The 16,354-nt window shown below is 41.1% G+C and overlaps 1 protein-coding gene across 6 annotated transcripts in view; it reads left to right on the top strand.

The window, feature by feature from the left end:
• The window catches only part of ABCC3 (ATP binding cassette subfamily C member 3), a 47,447-nt gene that overhangs the window by 2,998 nt on the left and 28,095 nt on the right, over positions 1-16,354 (top strand). For 5 of the 6 annotated variants that reach the window (XR_010030448.1, XR_010030447.1, XM_063175657.1 and 2 more), the window contains exons 2-7: positions 9,917-10,093; positions 10,953-11,078; positions 11,974-12,111; positions 13,770-13,895; positions 14,710-14,771; positions 15,924-16,055. Coding sequence is in view for 4 of the 6 variants with exons in the window: in XM_063175657.1 (XP_063031727.1) it covers positions 9,917-10,093; positions 10,953-11,078; positions 11,974-12,111; positions 13,770-13,895; positions 14,710-14,771; positions 15,924-16,055 (761 nt within the window). In the remaining 2 variants the exon portion in view is untranslated. Of the gene's footprint in view, positions 1-9,916; positions 10,094-10,952; positions 11,079-11,973; positions 12,112-13,768; positions 13,896-14,709; positions 14,772-15,923; positions 16,056-16,354 lie in introns of those variants that run through there. The other variant, XM_063175658.1, reaches the window with a different exon arrangement.

Here is a 16,354-nt window from a genome sequence, read left to right as displayed (position 1 = left end):
GGCAAGTAAATGTCTTGGTCTGCAGACAGGCACAGTCTTTAACCAGCAGCTTGTATTTTGGGTGGGGTGTCCTTTTTAACAGCATAAATGGGAAACGAAAGAACACGTGATAGAACATTTCAAAGGGAAGACCACAATTTCTCAGTTCCTTTTGGTACTGCTCAGCTGATAGCTCCGTTCCCTTGTTCTCCCTGTGTCTTGGAATCCTGACAGATGTCTTGTTTTTGTCCAGCCCATGTGGAGTGCTGGCTCCTTCTTCATCAGAGGCTCTTGAGTAATCCAGCAGGAAATTGCAGCAACTCTCAAGAGTGAACAATACCTCAGTCTTGGCTTTGTGATAGTTCCATACAAAGCACCCCTTTAACCTTTATGTTTGTGGGTATTCCTTCACCTTGAGTCATTCTGTCAAATTTTGGTAGATTTGGGCTAAAAGTCATGCTGCTCTCTGAACCAGCAGAGCAGGAAAATGCATTTCCAAAGTGTGCCACAAGTTTCTCTTTTGCATAGCTTCCTCTTTTGCTGCATCATGTTTAATTTATTTGCCGTTGAAGATGACTCAGGATAGCTGTAGTAAGGCAGAAATATTTCTTTCAAGGAACATGTGTGTACTTGTAGCATGTGTACTGTTTAAAGCCCCCCACAACTCATGTGGTTTGGCCCTAAATTAATAATACAACATTTAATTTTAACAATTCCATTATATTTTGAGCTCAATCAGTTCCAGCAGAGGATGAGCGAAGCAGGAGGTGATGGGAGATCACTGCCAAGAAAGGATCCTGCAGCTGGGCAGTATGATCCAGACTGGCTATTGTTTCTATTTTAGCTTCCCATTTCTGCCACCCTGTGCTGAACACAGAATGTTCCTTGTTTATAGATATTTAAACGTGATATAGATCTCTGTGTAATCTTCATTTACTGCGTCCAACTTCAGCTGAATCCCACTCCTATAAATCTCTTCACAAATAACTGCATGAGGTACCTGTGTTCTTTCTCATGTGAGGTGGGAGATCAAACTAGTTGACTTTAATAGTTCCTTCAGATATCAAATCTGTAAAGTTTATGCTCTCTCAAAAGGCTAGCTAGGTTGGCAACATCGTGAACTTAATATCAGTTAAGTACTCAAGCTCCAATTCTCCAAAATGTTCAGATTTTTGACACAAGTTGAATGAAAGCTGCTGCTAATTGATTTGGTCCAGAGAATCTCAATGTCAGGAGCAGGATAAATATAAATATTTAGTATTGGATTTGGAATATTAACCAGTACTTGATACCGTTCATCTCTTTGTAAATGGCAAGACTTTTATAGTCAAATAGCCTGGATTTGACACTCTGGGAAAGACAAAGTATGGATCTGAGAGCTGTGAGCAAAACTTGATTCCACTGAAAGTATCAAGTGAGTCCTTTGGTGACATTGTCAATTAATGAAACTCATCAGCTTTCAACACAACTGTTCCTCCCTGGGCCATTTTAGCTTATGTGAGAGAGCTGGTGCTGTGATGTTTGGGACTTTGGAAATCTATACAGTTTGCCTCCTGAAAAGAAATTATACTGGAACTAAATACGAGTTGCCTGAGAAGCCCCTTAAAATGTAGCTAAAATTTAATTGCTGTACTTAGGAATATAAAGCATTTTGAGATGGCCCTCACCTACCTGGTAGGCAAATTGCTGTGTCATGGCAGAGATAATCCTTTCCTTTCAATGTGTGCAAATTTGTAATGTATTAAAATAAGGAGACTATTAGTGTTTAAATTTAATTTTTTTTAATTAAAAAAAAATCTTTTGAAAAACATATTAAATGAGGTCTTTGATTTTTCCCAGTAAGGTCATGCTTGATTTGTCTCTTGATCCCCTGTTGATTGTGACGGGCCATTATCCACTTGCAAATTCCTTGGCTGGGCTTGTGGAGAGCAGGGTGGCCATGAGACAGAGATCTTCCTGGGAGTGTGCCCAGGCTTTTGTGCCCAGCCCTGATTCCATGCTGGGCCTGTGTGAGCTGGCATCTTGTCCCTGTGCTAATCTTTTGGTAGCATGAGAGGTGAAGTCAGTGCAATAAAATTGAGGTAATTTATAGTAATGTCACGTGCCAGTGTCATAAAGCCCTGAATTAGAACAGAATTAAGGAGATGGAGAAGAGAAACTGTTTCATAGGAGTTGTTTCAAAAGTCAATTTCAGAAAGAATATTTTTTTTCTCTCTGAAACTGAGAATGCATTTGACATTTTTACAATTAAAAGAAAAATTCTCTCCTCTTCCCTCCAGTTAAATGATTTCTATTCTAGAATATCTTTCAACTGCTCTCAGAGCAGCACTGATGGCACTTTTTCTGTGACAATCCTTTTTATTAGTAGTATACATCAGCCCAACTGGATGGGCTAGCTTAAAATGGCATTACATGGGGCTGTGTGTCATTCATAGCTGTTTGTGCTTTTCCTATCTCTTCATTTGAGCTACATTTATGATGATCCTTAAATTAACTGAATTCCTCTAACTGACAGGAGATGGCTGAAATCAAGGATATTCCCTCCCAGTTGTTATCACACTGGTCTGCAGCAGGACACCCCAGTTCTTTACTGGTGCTTGCACAAGGCCATAGGAAAACACATCAGTGATGCCAGTAACAGGAAGTTTTCTCTCCAACACTATATAGCTGTGGTCAGTTTTAAAAGACAGTTGGAAACTTTCTTATGTAGTAACAATCCTGTTTCATCTTCTCAATCCTGCTTTTGATTCTAGAGCATTTTTACGTGTATGATTGCACCGTGCCCTCCCCTCCACAAGTAAAAAATGTCCCTCTGTCCAAGCAAGAGGACTGAGTGTTACTGAAACACCTGAAATAGATGGACTTTACTTTTACTTTAGGTGTATGTTGTCTTAGATCCATATATATAGTGTGTTCTCCTTCACTATCTCCCTGAGGCTACAGGTGCTTTTCTGAAAAAAAAACCAACATTACTTGGCTCCCATGGCTGTGGGGAATATGAACCTGCCTTTTTTCATCCTGTCTTATTTTTGTACCTGACAGCAAAGAAGCTCTGAACTTCTAATCCTAAAACTCAAAAACTGAAATGAGAGTAAAAAAGGAAAGTACTGTCTAGCATTGCTGTCTAATCCCCAAGTACATGGTGTGGTTAGTAGCATTTGAATTATGAAACGCCAGCTTCAGCAAAAACCTGTGACAAGTTGCTCCACAATCATAAACTAAGTCCTATAGTCTCTGGCCTTCTGCCAGGCCTATTTGATCCCTTAAAATAAGCCACTAAAGAGCCTTTTATTGCTAGAAAAGAAAGTTCAGCTTCCTGCCCAGTGTCCTTCACTTAGGTAGAGAACTGGTGCGGCGTGCTTTGTAAAACAGAAGGATACCATTTCTGCTTGTTACCTGTGTGGTTTATGCAGAGCTGTAAGTGCTTATGTCCCTCAACCCCACCTTCTTTCTGAGCAGTGTTGCTGCAGGGAAGAATGTTGTTACCTCCTGCCCTTACCAGGTGGGGGAAAGGTTGTTCTGTAATCATGAGAAAAAGTTGAGTGGTGCAGCAGCCACTCGGGATTAATGAAACATCCAACTCCTTGTGTAAGGGTGACGCTGTTCCTTTGCAAATGTAAACGGGTGATGGTGCTCTGAAAAGCTCATTTGAAACTGGCACTCTTCTGGAGGCCTGCTAGCATTTATGCTCTACAATGACTATTAGAGTTGGTCCCAAAGAGTTTATTAACAAGGACCTAGCAGAGGAGATGGACTACAGGTAGAAGTGGGAGGTGAGACATGGAGAGGCTGAGATGAAGCTTCTACTGTACCTAAGACTGAGCCCTGGTAGTTCTTAGTGTTGTAGTTCAGATCCACTCTCATTCCTGGGAGGAGGCAGTGTGGTAGAGCCAAGAGAAAGACATCCTTTGTATTTCTTTCCTTTCCTTTTGATTTTTTTTCCTTTTATTTATTTTTTTCCCCAGACTGTGCAGGTGAAAGTCCATGGCAGGGTATTGACCAGACCTAAGGGCAGAAGAAGGGCAGGAAGAGTCTGCTTTGCATTTTACTTCCCACTAACGATTTTTTCTACATTAGAAACCATTCCCATGTTAATGTACTACAGGGAGGAATTGTTACTTTCAGTTATTCCCTTCCCTATCTTCCACATGGATGTGTACCTTCCTGGCCAGTTTTCCAGTTTCATTGTTAATCTTCCATAAAATGCAAACTGGTGATGGCACACGGAATCACTGGTAGGATCTTTGTTACCCTTGGGTAAGGTGTCAATGACTTCAGCCCAATGGCCTTCACCTTCCAGCAGACAGAGCTCAGGTTTGTGTTTCCTGTGCTTTTCACCATTCTTTTGGAGCTGTAGAATTTAGAGGGAAGCATGTATTAATGTATCCATTTAAGGGAGAGAACTGCTTGGCACTGCAGAGATGCTGTAAGTCTTCCCTAGGGTTTGGATGCTCTCTATTACTCTTTGAGGAACATGATTGCAGCATCAGTGATGCTTCAAGATTTTAGCTTTTATATTTTTCAGATCCTGTACTGCATTAGTATGTAGCTCTGAACTCCGTATAGGGTGTGAATAAGCTCTCTTCACATTTTGATCAGACAAAACAATCCTTCCAGGCCTGAGATCCAAGGACAACCTCTGGCTCAGCCCCTGAAAAGTATAAACAAAAGTGCATGGGGGATAAAAGGGGCATGGGGGCAGAGCAAACTGGGGGAATATGCCTTCATTACCTGAAGCTGTTACTGGAAGATTAACCCCTGATACACAGATTAAACAAACTTTTAATTGTCTGAAGGACTCGTGACCCTCGTCCATCTTGAGTGTGGCCTCTGCAAGGCTCCTGCACTATCCAAGGTGTAGCCTTTGAAGGCCTTTAATGAATACCTACTTTATTCTCTTAACTTTATCCAGCCTCTGTTCTAGTTAGCCACTCCATGGCATCATCAATAATTACTTTTACTGCTGGGTAAAGCCAGTGTGAGGCAGCTTTATTTTAAGCTTCTGTAATGGAGTAGGAGTTGATTTAGACTTAAACTCAAGACCAGAACTCCAGCTGGTCTTTTTCAGCAGGCTTCTTTAACATCATCTGGGGATTTTGGGAAAGGGACAGATAGGAATTTCCCTGTCTCTGTTTTGTAGCTGAGTTCTAGGCTTTCTGTTTGTTCTTTAAATGCTGTAATGGATGATGTGCACGAAGCCCAAGATATGTGGCACTGAACTTTTATTTCCTTTAAAGGCATTATCAGTTTCAACAATGGCTTTTTCAATAGCAATGTTCTTTTCCAGAGGGCAGAACGTGATAGAAAGTATGAAGTATTAGAGCAGATTTAGGGCTGCTCAGAGCCTCCCCTGTTGAATACCTTCCTGTGATTAAAGATCATGTATTTGAAACTGGTCATTTAAATGCAAGTCCTACTGCCCAGATTGCCCTCAGTACAAGAATTTTGTTTATCTAAAGACAGACTGGAGTGAAGGATGTGAGTGAAAGCTGTGGCAAGGGCCCCTGTCAATGATATCCTTAATTGATCAGGAGAAAGCCCCACTAATTTGTAAGTTTTAAACTCCAAGAGACCCCTTTTCTCCTGTGAAGCTGAAGAACAAGCATCTCTGATCTTTTCCCATGGGTCTTCCCATTGTATTTTAGTACTAGAGGATTAAATAAATCATGTGCCCAGGGAGTTCAGTATAGTGGTCTGGTGATTTCTGCAGTACTGTGTCTCACTGGCAGAGCCTCCAGCATCCAAGCATCCTGCATCCAAGGGAATGCTGCTGCATTTGGCAGTCAGGAGAAGCCACAGAGCACGGGGAGTCTGGATTAGTAATAGGTTGCTGTCCTTGGCACTTGCTTGTGGGTCAGGGGGATGACAGCAGTCCTGAGTGGGATGGATATGCTGGCTCTTGTGGTTTCCCTGGAATGAGTTTTGTGGAGAAAATTGTGTTTCCCAGCATTTGCTGTTGAGTACTTCCCCTGGTGAGGGGGAAGTGCCTGTGCGGGGTCAGCACAGCCCTGGCTCACAGAGCTGCCTTTCAGAGGGTGTCACTGAAGGGCACAGCTGTGATGTGCAGGGAAAGGTGAGCAGCCCTCAGGAGAGCTCAGAGCCACGAGCCAAGGATATTACAGCGACCTGAAGAGGTCTCCATGGTGAGAGAAGGACGAGAATCTTGTTTCTTGATCAGAAGGCTGGATTTATTGATATATGATATATAATACATTATAACTATGCTAAATAGAATAAAGAGAGAAGTTGCAGAGGCTGCTAAGCTAAGAATAGAATAGAAAGAATCTATAACAAAGTTCTGTATCCAGGGTCTCTGTCCCCAGCTTGCTCCTGTGATTGGCCCCCAATTATAAACACATGGAACATGAACCAATCACAGGTGCATCCTATTGCATTCCACAGCAGCTGATAATCATTGTTTTCATTCTTCTTCTGGGGCCCTTGCTTCCCAGAAGATGCACAATCCCAAAGAAAGGATTTCTATGAAAAAATGTCTGCGACACAAGGAATAGCGGAGCTCTCCAATATCAGTGTGTTAGACCTCTTTCAGCAACAAATCCAAGGAAAACTCTCACACCCAGACAGTCCAGAACAGGACACAAGGAACATTACAACTTGATCTGTTTCCCAGGACAGAGTTCAGAAAGACAAAGGCAGATTAAAGCAGGAGCCTGAAGGACAGGAGGCCAAGAACTGGTGTCTCCCTTCAGCCGTTGCTTCTTGTGTTTGTTCTCCAGGGTGGAGTTCAGTAACTTTACTGCTGCATTGAATATGTAACAAAGTTGGCTTGCTCAGGATAGATTGTATTGAGCCTTTGTGTCATATTCTGACTCAAAATGAGTTGTTCAGGGTTGGAGTGGGTGTTGGAATACACACTGTCAGTGTGGTGATTTATAAAGCCATTAAATGGAACTTCCAGCTCTATGAAGACAGATCCTGTTTGATAAAAAACACAACTTGAAGGCTCCTTGATTTAAAAGTAATAATAATAATAATTCATTGTGGAGTCCCTGTTACATGCTGCTGGTTTAACCCCAGCCAGCAGCTGCTCACTAACCCCTTCCACTTCCCTACTGGGATGGGAGAAGACTTAGAAAAAAGTAAATCCCATGGGTTGAGAAAAGAACAGTTTAATAATTCAAATAAAATATAATAATAATAACAAAACTGTAATGCAAAGAGAGACAACCAAAAAAAGAGAGAAACCGAACGATGTGTCAGCTACCAGGGAGACAATAAATAAAAGTATATTGAAAAAAACTAAACCCTTAAGAACTCTATCCCAGGACACATAGCAACATTAGTCCACTCCAGTCTGGTCTCAGGGAGAGCAAGTTACTTGTCTAGAATTCAACTACTTAAGTGCTTTAGGCACTATGTCTTCTAATAGGGACCCCTCTCCTATTCAGCATGGGAACAGTCTGCTCTCAGAGCAGAAGATCCTTACAGAAACAGGTCTTTTCCTGGAAAAGATTATTTTTCTGATCCAGGACAGAATTGGAGCTGGAAAAGCATCACCAAGAAGCCAGTAGTCAGTGCTGTTATCTCAGGTCCCTCCTTCAGCCCACATCCCTGTTCCCATGTGCTGTGCAGCAGTAGGTTCTTAGGTTCTTGTTGGCCATCACGTGGATGCTGCTTCCTGTAGTGTCACATAATTTTGGAAAGGTTCAGCTTTTATTCTCAGGGATAGTTAGATTTTGAGATTTGTTGTTTGGTTTGGTTTGGTTTGGTTTGGTTTTTTTGGGGTTTTTTTGTTGGTTTCTTGACAGAATTTTTGTTTTCTGGCCAGCCGCATTTTTAGATTCAGAAGTGCAAACCCTTTGCCTTGTTTAAATAAGAGTAAATGAAAACCTTCCAATGGCTTGGCAGCCTTGCAGTCTGTGTCTTGGTTACAACAGGCAGCTTGTGTTCAGTTCAGAAGTTAATGGACATCTGGGGCAGTTTCTAAGTTGCTGCCAGACAGAAAGCTATTTGTGACATTTTGGTCCTATAGGAAAGGTTTAAATTAAAAAGCAGGGGGAGGGTTCTGTGAATATCTTTTCCGTTAAACAGAGTCTTTGTTTTATTCTGAGCTTCAGTTATTGCTGTTCTTCGTCTGCTTTCCTTTTCTAGGACTTTGTCCAATAAGCAAAAGGAACATAGTTGCAAACATGCTCAAGACATTGTTAAACATGTAATTTAAAGAGGAAATTAGTATTTTGTTGAATAAATGAGAGTACATAAGCTCCTACTTGGGAACTAAAGAGCTCCAAGCTTCTACAGGGCCCCAGGCAGGGTAGCTGCTAGAGGAGCTTTTTGCATTAGAGATGCTGAAATGTTTTGATAATGAGCCAAAAGATGGGTACTCTTTAAATGTTTTCATCTGTTCTGGTGCCAGAGACCTGTTTGCTGGAGGTAAACACAAAAATAGTTTGAATGTGGGGCAGGACTTCTGTTTTGTTTTGATCTTGTGTTTGAATTGCTGTGTAATTGGCCCTGTGTTGTTGATTTGCGGCTGAAGGTTGCCTGAGGTCTGGACAAACCTGTTGAGGAAATTTGGGCTGTTTTTATTCTGCTGACCCATGCTGGATGTCTGACTGCCTCCAAACAAAGCCATTTCTTGGCTGAAGAAGCACCAGCTGTGCAAAAGGTGCAGTTCAGATGTGGAGCTGGTGGATTTGTGCCAGCCTTCACTGCCAGAGCTGAAGCACTGAATGACAAATGTGTCACAGTTCAGCCAAACTGTCCTGCGCCCAGCCAAGGCTTTGTAGTCTCATTACACTTAACAAGCTTGTTCATGTTGTAGGCACGTTCAGATCATCAGTGAAATGGAAAGATTCTCTGCAGATTCTCTTCAGTTCTCCTAAAATCAACCACTGCATTCAGCATTCAATCTCTTTTGTGTTGATAAAGAAAAGTAGGACTGGAAATACTTTGAGAAATTGATTTTCAGAGCAGTCTGTCACAAGGCGTGAGAATTGGCTCCATGTAGCTGAAACACTTGGGAGAGGTCACACCCAAAAATGATTAAGTAAATTGTTGTAGTGCAGAGATAAGGTATATCTGAACCAGGGATATCTTAGTTTTATCATCTTGTTAATGACTGTACAACAAAGTAATTTTACTTTCCCTGCAAGTAGGTATTTATCTACCACGTGTAAGATGTCACATCAGGTGCCAAAATCCAAGTTGTGAATTTCCAGGAGGTTTGATTAAAACCAAATTCCCCTTCACCATACTGAAAGCTCTGTTTTAGTCTGAACTTGTGTAACAGTGTTTGCATGCAGTGCATTCAAATCTTTAGGTTCAAGTGCATATGTGGCTTGTGGTGTCCAGGATCACAGCTGCAAAGCATTACTTGAAATGTTTCCAAGAAAACCTGATTCCTACCTGCATGTTCAGTACATTCCTTTTGCCTTTGTTTAGAATAGGGAGGTAATTAAAGTTGGAAGCATATGAGTAAGAAGGACAAAGTGTTAATCATAAATTGAGCGGGTTTTCCCAGGACAGCATAGGATTGGTCTAAATCTGATCATTTTGTCCAGTCCTTGACAAGTCATTCTTGCTGTTCTCAAATATGGAGAATTTTTCCTCAAGAGCTTTTTGTGGCAGAGGCACTCCAGGCTAGGAATGCCTGAGGAACATGGTGTTGTCAGCACCTGTAACCAAGCCTCAGCAAAGACAGAAGCAAAAGGGGATTGTCTACTACAAAATGTATGTCCAGCTCTGAAATACAGTAGGGCAGAAATCTTTCTCTTTTGCCCTCTTTATAGCTGTAAATACTTGGTCCTTTCACTGGAGGAGATTAACCAAAAGTGCTTGGGGTAAGTATCTCGGGAAAGCTCTTAGGCCATGTGCTAGCTCCATCAGGATCTGAATACAACTTCATTCAGGCAGATATTCCAATTGGCAGCACTTCTGCCTCTCTGCTAAGAAATGTGTCTCATCCTTCTTCCAGGATTCCAACCTTACAGTACACACGGATAACCCAGACCTAACACCATGTTTCCAGAACACCATCCTGGCTTGGATCCCCAGCATTTACCTGTGGAGTGCTTTACCTTTTTACCTTCTCTACCTGAAGCACAACAAACGAGGGTACATCGTGCTGTCCGTGCTGAGCAGGTTCAAAACGGTGAGAGCTCTTTGCTGTGCCCCACATATCACGTAGACTCCATTTTTATTAGTTCAGCATCCAAGGAAGTGCTGCAGTAGGGTTTAAACTGATTTCCTTCTGATTTATCATATTGAAGAGTTTGCTCATAGGAACAAACAGTTTGCATACAGATCTCTGAGGAAGGAAATCCGTCCTAGGAGTCCACCTTTCTCAGTAGAGGGAAGAACTGATTGCTCTACCTTGAGTAGTCCCCCTTTGTGAGCCAAAACTGTGCTACTTCACCCTTAAGTAATGTTTAAACCACTGAAAGCTGCAGAGCAAAGATGTTAAGGTAGGTCTAGTGGGCATTGTTTCTCTTTGTGCAATTACTTTCATTAGAAGGGTTTTTTCAAGCCACTCTCCCCACAAAATAGCAATGTGATTTTGTCTGCACCTTGTGCTTAAAGGTTTTCTGGTGTCGGCAGCTCCTCGGTCTGTGAGTGGTTGGATCTAATAAAAGCAAGAAAGTTGCTTTCCATAGGCCATTAAATAACTCGGGTTATTGTTGGAGAAAAACACCAGGCTTCTGCTTCAGGGCATGTCTGCCTTTACTCTGGATGCTGCCTGTGTTTCCAATCAAAACTAAATAGGGGGAGAAATCCAGGTAAATACAACAATCTTTCTGCTGGTTGTGATTGGAAATCCCTCAGAAAGCAGTTGAGATGAGATCCTTGGGTTGAGTGGGACAGTTCATCACATTGTAGCTGCTCAGTGCTCTGATTGTGTTTGCACAGGTTTGTTTTGCTGGGAGTCTGTGATTCAGAATGGGGAGGTTTAGCTCTCTGACCGCTCCTGTAGAGGAGTTTACCAAATGTCATTTCTGTTTGCCTCCTCTCAGCTGTTTGGTGTCCTGCTGTGGTGTGTGAGCTGGGCAGATCTCTTCTACTCCTTCCATGAGCTCCTGCAAAACAGAACTCCTCCACCAGTCTATTTTGTAACTCCACTAGTCGTTGGCATCACTGTGGTTTGTAGCTGTTTCTGTTCACTATGACCAATATGAATAACTTTTTCTTAGACAGATGAAGGATGAAGAGCTCCTTTGTCTTCATTACCTTATCTGGACCTCTTTTAACTGCATTATTAGTATTTGTATCACTGAATCAAATTTTGCTTCTGAAAAGGCTGGAGTCACAAAAATCTCTCTCTCTCAAGTAGATTCAGCTTTGTAAATTAAAATATTTGTAATGGAGAGATTGTTCTGCCTTCCAGCCTGCTTTCACCTGTTTATCTGGGCTCATGATCCAGGACTGGAGAGAATTTGAGTAGGACTTTGCCTAAATAAAGAGATACAATGGAGCATGGTTTGTGCATTGTTTAGTGTAGTATTGGACTTTGTAAAGCTGTGTCTGTTATCTGGTGGTTGTTCCTCCCTTAAGCAAAACAAGTTGGCTTTGGCTAGGATGACAAACAGGCTTGTGGCTGTTGTATGAAAAATAAAGCAGTAAGATTTGCCCATTAAGTTTAATTCCCTTGGTTAATTTTTTTTTTAAAAACATCATTTTCTAGACAAGTCAGGATGGTCTGTCTGGATTGGAAAAATGGCAGCTCTTACATTTGTTTAAAATGTTTGTAGCTAATATTTAATTGTTCCCAGCCCTATGTGCGAAGGTTTAAAAATTGATTTCTGAAGTTGAGGCTCTGAAAACACCAAAACAAATTATTTCAGTGTTATTTGCTCCTCTCCTTGCATGATGGAGGTTTTGCCATTGACTTCTGTGAAGTCATGATGGAGCTCACTTCAGAGAGGTTCTGCTGTCCTCCTAGTCAATGGTGGCTCTAAGAACTGCCTACTGAGAGTGCAAAGAAGGGTAGCACTGGGGTGGGGTTGTGTTCATGTGTTCCTGTATTTACTTTTACAGCTTTTAGCCACACTGCTTATCCAGTATGAAAGGCTGAGAGGAATCCAGTCCTCTGGAGTGCTCATTATCTTCTGGTTTTTGTCTGTGCTTTGTGCCGTGGGGCCCTTACGGTCAAAGATCATGACTACAGCAGCACAGGTAACAAGCTGTCCTTGTTAGCACTTGGAGAATGGGAAATGTAGCATCCACATCTATGTGAAAAGCATGAATCACCTGAGTTTGGAGGCAGATCTGAGCCCAGGTTTTGCCAGAGAGTGGGGGAGAGGAGTTTGGTTCTGTTGTTTTGACTCAGACTTGTGTAACTAGGAGGGAACTGGATGTCTCAGGCAAGGCAGATTTTGCTTAGCCCAGGGCTATGCTGGTAACCTGATAGACGTAAGAGAGCAATACCAACACTGTGTATATGTGAACAGACTCCTGTCTTTTTTTGTCTCTTTCCCTTTTGCAGCCTTTTGCTTAAATGGAGATGGGTAGTAATCAGAGAGGACACATTTTAATATGTTAAGTTCCTTTTTTATTTAGGCAGCTTGGCCATATTAGACAGCTCCATGGGCTTCCTTGTGTCAGTGCCTGATGTGCTGAGGACAACATTTTGACTCCACTGGGGCTGGAAACAGAGGAAAAGTTGGAGGGAAAGAAATCTGGGCTGTTAAGATTCCTGTTTGAAAACATAGCAGGTTCTCCCAAAGTAAGAAACTTGTTGAGTTTTTCACAGAAACATATTTCACTAAGCAGGGCAAGGCAGGTTGCTCCAGTGATTAAATCATCAAAGCCTGGGAGAGAAAAGGAGTGCTTGGAAAACGTTATGATCACTTCTCCTCAGTGAAATCAGTGTTGAATCTGTTTGGTAATTTCTTGTTTTTATTCTTGCTTCTTTGTAATATTAGCAACATTATCCTGTTAGCAAGGATTTTCTTTTAGCAGGCTGTTGTAAATATTCCATCAGAGATTGAATTAAACCTTAACTGAGAGCCTGGGTAGAACTTTGTCAGATAATAGCTGCAATCTGGTGAGAGCGTTTCAAACGCCACTTAGAGGCAGCTTTATTAAGTGAAAATATTGGACGATCAATGTTGAATCCATAATCATCTTGAAATTTTGGGTGCAGAGCCTTAGAACAAGTCTGGGTAACATTTCTCCTGCTCTGACTGCCCAGAACCAAATATTCCTTCTTTTGCACTTAGGTTTAAACATCTTAATTGAGCAATGGGACTGTTCAGAACGGCATTAGGGCATGAAAGAGCTGTATAAAGGACATATCCTCACAGCAGGAAGATTTAGGTAAACTGCAGACTCATGATTAAGAAAGGAAATCTCTCTAGAGCAGATGGAACTCTTATTATGCAATGCAGTGGTTTTTCTGCAGCTTCCTCTGAAAGTATTTGGCACTCACTGCTGTGTCAGTGACAAGATATTAAAGTAAAAGGATGTTCTCTGATCTGGGTTGACAATTCCTATGCTTAAGACATGATCATGCGAGAACCCCCAGAGGTAATTTAAAAGGGTATTATGTAGACCTGATTCCAGAGGGTGTCTGCATGCAGTGAAGATGTATAAGCACTTTGAACTTGACATGATTCAATGAAAAGCTTGGAGATAAGCATGTTCTTGGGCACTTGTCAGAGTACAAGCGTACTTTTGTGAGATAATTCCTGCTGGGAGCTGCTTTGCAGTATTCAACTGTAAAGGAAGAAAGGAATTGCCAAAAGAAGCAGTGAAAAAGTGGGGAGAGAGTGAGTATGGGGAACTTGGAAGTGCAACAAAACAATCATTTACAGTGTTTCTTTTTCCTCTAGGGCCATGTAAATGAAAGGTTCAGGTTTACCACATTTTACATCTACTTTGCTTTGATAATCATTGAGTTGATACTTTCATGTTTTAAAGAGAAGCCTCCATTTTTTTCTCCTGTTAATATAGATGCTGTAAGTATTTTCTCACTTTGCTTTATTTGGATTTTACAGACTGTATGGTGTTTTGAGAATTCCACTGAGAGTACTTGTCCTTGAAAGCAGCTTTGGATTGTTATAGAGATGGCAGTATTTAGTGAACCTCTTAAAAAACACTGGGTGTGAAGAGTACTATTGTGGTTTGGAGTCTTTTTCCATTATCTGTGTCATCAGAAATGGCTTGAAGCTGTGTAGTGAAAGCAGCTCTCCTGCTTGCTGCTTCACAGCAGTGTAAATTATATTTGTGAGCACTGAAGTGTAATAATAATTATTTCAAGAGGGATTTTGAGGATATGGTGCACTACTTGTTTAACATTCATCTCAAATTAGCAAAAGTCTATGAGGTTTGTCTTAATAAATGAGTTCTATATGTGTTGAGAACAGATATGGAAAAACATTAATATCAAAAGATATTAGTAGTGTCACAGGTTAAATTTCTTCTCCAATTCAAAAATAGTCCCTATAATTGGATTTATGTTTGAACCAAGCTGAGAGAGAAGTTCAGCTCATGTCCTAAAACAAACATCTCTGAAACTGTAGAATGACATTTCACTTTATAGGTGTGATTTAAAGGCACTGTATGAAGCAATTTTTAGGTATAAAAGGAGTTCAGTGTGGGAAATGGGAAATGAAAGAAATCAATTTTATGTCTCATTAGGACATAGGTACGTACATGTAATATACCACACAATATGCCAAAAATTATCAAAATAGACTGTTGTCATGTTAAAGTAATGGTGAATGTCTTGCTTTATTTATTTTCATTTTTCCCCCCATAAATTCATTATAGAATCCATGTCCCGAGTTAAATTCAGGCTTCCTGTCACGATTGACATTTTGGTGGTTTACCAGGTGAGTTTTTTCTTCAAGCTGTTGGACAGCTGACAAACCCAAAACCTGCTTGTGTTCTGTATTGCAGTGAGCAGTACAGAGATTTTCCTTCTGTGAGTAGTTGATGTTGGATGCTCTTTTATCCACAGTAGTGTCAGCACTTTGAGCATCTGCCTTTTTAGAAACACAGAGCCCAAACTTTTTCTCTGCAAGGTATGGCAGCAACAGTATCATGACAAATAGGATGTGCAGCCTGGCTGTGCTCAACACATGCAGGAATATAACCTAAACCAAGATGTAGGTCTCTGCTCCACAAGATAAATTGTGGCAGCCTTTCCCCCAGCTGAGGGTGCATTTTATTTTTTTTCTGTTGAGGTTCATGGGTGAATGCTTTTTTGTAAGGACATTTCTGTGCAAAAGGGAGGGTTAACTGGGTTATGTATATAAATTATTGCTGCCAACTGAGGTCGCAGTATCAAAGATGCAAATTTGAGATTGGACCTGCTACTCCATGATAAAGAAGTGGAACAGCTGTCAAAGGTCGTGTTAAGACCCTATTTTTCCACAGCGGTTGAGATCTTCATTCTTCCACCCATGTAATTTTATTGTCCTGGTAAAGCCCTGTAAAGTTCTTTTTAGTGAGAGGATGAGAACTTTCTAAACTTCCAGAATGTTCAGCTTTCCCAGGGAGATTCTTGGCAAATAGGATGTTTGTATCCCTTGACAAAATTCCCTTTACAGTTGAGGAACTGCAGTTTTCAGAAAAATCTGATTTTCCTTTTACTCCAGTGAGCTCCACCTTTGCATTTTGTTCACTTCTGACAGTTATTCCACATCAACATTATTGTTTTCACTTCTAAAGCTTCACTGTTTCCATTTAATAGCACAATTTCATCCAAATGCTTCTGTTAGTTGGTTTTTTCTGCAGTAGTGGGTTTTTTCTGAAGTAGTGTTTTCAATAAAATACATGTAATTAGAAATACATCATGTCCTTTCCTTGAGTGCAAATATCAATAAAAGGAACAAAGGGTGATAATTATTCTCCAATCTCCCTTTCTGTGGAGTGTCTTCTTGCTTTTGTTACCTGAATAGTCCTAGAGCTACTGGCAATGCTTTAAAACCGAAAATTCCATTTTCCAAACTTAATTGCACTGTTTTTCTCCATATGTGCAGCATGGCAATTCATGGGTACAAAAGGCCTCTGGAAGAGAAAGATTTGTGGTCGCTGAACGAAGATGACACTTCAAAAACTATCGTGCAACAGCTGAGTAAAGAGTGGGACAGAGAAAAAGCAGAGTGCAAACAGTAAGTAGATGAAAAAGTCTGCAAAGCTGAGAGCTTGGTCTGAGTCCTTTCAACACTCATAAGTTGCTCATCCATGAAAATGAGCCAACTAAAAATGCACCCGCCACTTCAGCCTTCCTATTCTTCAGTCATTAATAGTTTAACTTTCTTTTTTTAATATGTCTAGGCAGAGGCAAACAGGAGCCCTGTGGGGCTTGTGTGCCACCAACGCACTTTTTAGGTGCTTAAAATCTCCATGGGCAGGTGATGCAACTTCCCATGTGGAGAAGGGCTGAAGATGTGTGAGAAGAAGCTGTTGA

This window comes from Melospiza melodia, chromosome 24, assembly GCF_035770615.1.
Source record: "Melospiza melodia melodia isolate bMelMel2 chromosome 24, bMelMel2.pri, whole genome shotgun sequence".
Taxonomy (NCBI): domain Eukaryota; kingdom Metazoa; phylum Chordata; class Aves; order Passeriformes; family Passerellidae; genus Melospiza; species Melospiza melodia.
The sequence above is the reverse complement of the archived record's forward strand: the minus strand, read 5'-3'. Positions and strand labels throughout refer to the sequence as shown.